This window comes from Engraulis encrasicolus, chromosome 5, assembly GCF_034702125.1.
Source record: "Engraulis encrasicolus isolate BLACKSEA-1 chromosome 5, IST_EnEncr_1.0, whole genome shotgun sequence".
NCBI lineage: Eukaryota > Metazoa > Chordata > Actinopteri > Clupeiformes > Engraulidae > Engraulis > Engraulis encrasicolus.
The window spans coordinates 34,391,500-34,396,499 of NC_085861.1; the positions used below are offsets into that span (position 1 = coordinate 34,391,500).

A 5,000-nucleotide genomic window follows, 5' to 3' on the forward strand; every position below is an offset into this window, starting at 1 on the left:
ATCCAGGGACATTGGCACTGGTTTAGGGTTGTATTGGAAGCAGTGGAATCGAATGACAGAGCATGGCTCAGCACTTTGTCGGAACCAATGCTCGAAGGCCCTAACGATGAATTCTTTGAGCCTCTCTGTTCTCTCTCTGGTAATGAGTGAGTTGAGACACACATGGAGGATGGCGGTATATCTCTCTGACAACTCTGTCTCTTCCTCTATCTCGATGGAGGGCGATGACTGAGTGAAGACCAGTGATTGGCTGCCTGGATTCTGTAGTTTACAATCCAGAGCCACACATTCCAAAAAAGTTTTCCCTGTACAATTCAAGGTGAGCTCTTAAAGGGTCAGTGCACTATTTTGAACAGTTAGCCCCTCTTCTGAATTGTCTTCAATAATGTGGAGTGGTCCTCATCATTTCTTTGATGTTTGTTGCTGTCTCCGTTATTTGTCTAATTTGGATTTTGTCTCAACTGCCTTTTTTGAAGAATTGAATTTTGAATTGAAGACAATTCAGAAAAGGGGCTAAATGTTCAAAATAGTGCACTTACCCTTTAAACAGCCATGTGGGCACTGGGCAGACAGATCCAAGTGATTAGAGAAATATGTGACATTGGATTGTAACTGATTAATCCAGGTTGCCCGTCAGTGGTGAAGATGCGGGTGTGAGGTTTTTCCTGAACTTTACCATAACAAGGCAATACATATATCAGTAGATTCCAGCCAAAGCCCCCCTTACATGGCTCATGACACATTTTTTCTGTGCACCATCCTTTCACAACCATAGACTAGGTCTATGACTGTGTGCCCCACAGGGATGTATAAAAAACAACGAAGTAGTGCAATAAATGCAATGCAGAGATGCAATTGTCTATGATGCAGTTATTTTCTAATGGAAACCCAACCATGACACCCCCAGCACTCCCTCGCAGCCCCGTGGGGGTCCCCGCCCCCCACTTTGAAAACTACTGGTATAGCATATGTAACGCATGACTCTTCTTTCACTCTCTCTCTCTCTCTGCTCTCCCCAGGTGATGACTGGATGGATAACGCTAGTGTCCTGATCAGCAGGAAGAGCATGACCCCGTCTGAGTCTGTTGTGTGTTGAGGGCTGGGGTTTTTAAGGTATAGACCTGACACATGACACTCTCTCTTCTGTGCTCTCCGCAGGTGACGACTGGGTGGAGACGGTGGTGGAGAATGGCGGCATCCTGGGCAGCAGGAAGGGCGTGAACCTGCCGGGCGCCGACCTCATCAACCTGCCGGCGGTGAGCGATCGCGACCGGGCCGACCTGCAGTTCGGCGTGGAGCAGGGCGTGGACATGGTCTTCGCCTCCTTCATCCGCTCCGCCAAGGACGTGAAAGCCGTGCGCGACGCCCTCGGACCCAAGGGCAAGGACATCAAGATCATCAGCAAGGTGGAGAGCCGGCAGGGGGTACGCAAGTGAGTGACAAACGGAGAGAGAGAGAGAGAGAGCAAGGAGGAAAGTCCATGGGGAGTGTGCAAGTAAAGGAAATGGAGAGGGGATAATAGGCAGAAAAAAAGAGTTTGCAAGTTAAAGGATAGCTCCGGCGTAAAATGAAAGTTTCACCATCAATTTCCCATGCTCCAAAATGTATCTAATGATGAGCCATTACGAGAAATACTGCGCCGTTATGGAGTTAGCTTATTTTAAGCTTTTTGGCGAATAACGCAGCCAATGCATCAAGGCGGGGCCAATTTGTAAATATTATTTTCTGATGTTTCCTCGCTATAAACAACCTCAAAAACGCTACACACTTCATCACAAGGGTCTCGTCAATCAAACCGAGGCACAGAGAGGATCATCGGACCACACAGTCTTTCACTGGCCAGTGTTTTCAGAGGTGTCTCACTGTTGCAACTCTTAAGTCTGACCCGGATGCAGGCTACTCCTAGCCTAGAAATCTAGACGCCCCTAGCGACCGCAAATTGAATTTGCTCCCGGGGGCAGTCTAGCGGACCCCGGTCGTTTTGCGAGGCTGAAAGTTATCCGATGACAGGGCCAATCAAATCGCGAGGGGGGCCGGGCTACCTAGTAAACAGGAAACTTTCTAAGAAGAAGCATGGTGTCCGTCCGTGCTACGTACAGCACGAAAGTATTTACTTAATTTAAAAAGCCTGGATGATAATACATTTCGTGGCATGGATTGATGTAATAATACACCATGAACTTATCGGACACAAATAGATCTCAACACATTACCATTTGATCTTTCGATGTTTTAAACTAGCTCGGTAAGCTAAGTTGAGCATTTTACAGAACCAGGTAGTCACACGCTATTATCAGACCACTACTGTAGGTGTAGAATGAAATTGCGGCCCCAATTTAATAAGACACATGCCATTAAAAACGAGACATTTGGGAGCTTTGAAAGTCTTTGAGTAGCTTACTAAATAGATGGGATCGATAGTCTGGCTAGTGGGAGCGAGCTGACCGGGGAGCGTCCTGCGTTGGGAGCGACAATCAGGGAAAGTTATGGGTAGCTAGCTAACACCGAACATGCCATGTTGACAACAATCATAAATATAACCATTTAACAAGCCTCAAATTGCTCGACATTTCGCTGATTGATCAAAGAGGGCCGTGTGGTTGAAAACGAGGCATTTTTGAACTGTATAAGTGAAAACACGATTTATTAGGAAACTTGTTTGTGGCTGTGGTCATCACACGCTTTCACTGCTACGACGGCTGGAAGTTGCCGCTTCACCTACAAAAAGGCCCTCGCTAGTGGCTAGCTAGCCTGTCGTCAATAACAGCTAGGTATCCAGCCTTGTATTATATGCCTGCCCCAAATTCTAATAAGATCCATGTCATTAAAAACGAGACATTTGGGAGCTTTGAAAGTCTGTAAGTCGCTTACTAAATAGATGGGAATGACACCTAGTCTACCGAGCTAGCGGCTAGCCATTTATTAGTTATGGGTATACACCTAGCTAGCTAACACCGAACATGCCATGTTGACAACAATCATAAATATAACCATTTAACAAGCCCCACATTGCTCGACATTTCGCTGATTGATCAAGGAGGGCCATGTGGTTGAAAACGATGCATTTTTGAACTGTATGAGTGAAAACACGATTTATTAGGAAACTTGTTTGTGGCTGTGGTCATCACACGAATTCACTGCTACGACGGCTCGAAGTTGCCGCTGCACCTACAAAGGGGCGTGTCGCGTGTACGTTGTGAAAGACATCTGTGACGTTACACAGAATTGTGTGGGGATTGGTTGTTCCACCATCCTATTGCGTGACGTTGAGTGCTGAAGCAACCGTTTATCCCGCCCACACTGCCGCCCAGCCCTCCTAGACCCTGGTACAGCTTTTTGCTGTACGGGTCTGGCTGCGCTAGGCTAGGCTACTCCATCAGGTGGCTAGGTAAACATGGTTGCGTGTGTTCTTATCCCAGCTGCGGCGGTAAAATGAAAAGCTGGAACCCCGACAGTTTTCACCGACTGCCACTGTCTAAACCAGCCATATTACGGGAATGGCTAATAGCATTAGAAGTGGACGAAACTGACATAAAAACCCTGAGGGATCGCGACTGAGAAAATAATATTTACAAATTGGCCCCACCGTGATGCATTGGCTGCGTTATTCGCCAAAAAGCTTAAAATAAGCTAACTCCATAACGGCGCGGCATTTCTTGGAATGGCTCATCATTAGATACATTTTGGGGCATGAGAAATCGATGGTGAAACTTTCATTTTACGCCGGAGCTATCCTTTAATGGCAAAGACAGAGGAATTAAGAGAACAGCGAGAAAGAAAGAAAACTGTGCAAATGAAAAGAAAGCGAGGAGTGTGAAAGTGAGTGGAAGAGAAAGGGGAGTGTGCCAGGGAGGGAGAGAGAGAGAGAGAGAGAGAGAGAGAGAGAGAGAGAGAGAGAGAGAGAGAGAATGGGCAAAGATGAGAACAAGGAACACTGTGAAAGAAAAAAGGAGTGAGTAAGAGAGAAATGACAGGAGAATGAATGGAGAAAAGGGCAGATAGAATGGAGTGAGACGGAAAGAGGTGGATAGAGAGAGACAGAAAGAGAAGTGCATTTACGTAAAATTCTTCCACACACTGCAGACGTTAAAGGCCATCTGCTGATTATTATCATGTGTGACTTTTTTCCTGCCAATTTGGGGCACAAAAAAGAAATGTAAAAATCATGAAATTTGCATAAAATCTTCCAATGCCAGCCAGCGTTGATGGGATGGCAATGCAGACAGACTGTAATTTTCCACAGCTAAGCCTAATGAGCGCACAAGCTCACACACACACACAGCTACGTTTTCTAATGAATGAGCATCAGCATGACTGACCAAATCAGGCAAAGGACAGAAAGAGTCAATAGCAGAGAGAGAGAGAGAGAGAGAGAGAGGGAGAGAGAGATACAGAAACAGAGACAGAGACAGAGACAGAAAGAGAGAAACCCTTGTACTAAATGGTATACTTTGTACTTGTTGACCAGCCAACCAGAGGGAGCAGAGGGAGTGTGTTTAGCAGCCAATCACAAACAAAGAACACCGGTATGCCAGGGCTGGCCGGCCAATCATGAAAGGGGAAAGCAGCCTCTTTAGCCACAGTGGTAAACATCTGTATTGTGCTGCTGTAAATACTATGGGAGAAGAGAGGGGGGCCTCAACTCCACCTGACTGCATTGCCAAAATAAGAAGGGGGAGTGACGCTCTGCAGGGCGCTGGACCAACGAGAACACAGCAAACAGGAAAGTCACAAAACCAGGGGAGAGAGAGAGAGAGAGAGAGAGAGAGAGAGAGAGAGAGAGAGAGAGAGAGAGAGAAGTGGGAAAGGGGAATAATGAGAGGGGCGAGTCCAGTAAATCTCTGCCTTATCCACTCACTAGCATGTTTGTGCTGCCGTAACCATGACAACATGTTGGTTCTTGTCCTCGTGCCTAAGACCGCCACAGACATGAGCTTCACCACCACCATGGAGAGAGGGAGGGAGGGGGAGGGAGAGAGAGAGAGAGAGAGAGAGAGAGA

The 5,000-nt window shown here is 46.8% G+C and overlaps 1 protein-coding gene across 1 annotated transcript in view; it reads left to right on the top strand.

Moving 5' to 3' along the window:
- Positions 1-5,000, top strand: part of pklr (pyruvate kinase L/R) — a 32,895-nt gene that overhangs the window by 14,473 nt on the left and 13,422 nt on the right. The window contains exon 7 of the mRNA XM_063199194.1: positions 1,159-1,432. Within this exon, the coding sequence (XP_063055264.1) occupies positions 1,159-1,432 (274 nt within the window). The remainder of the gene's footprint in view (positions 1-1,158; positions 1,433-5,000) is intronic.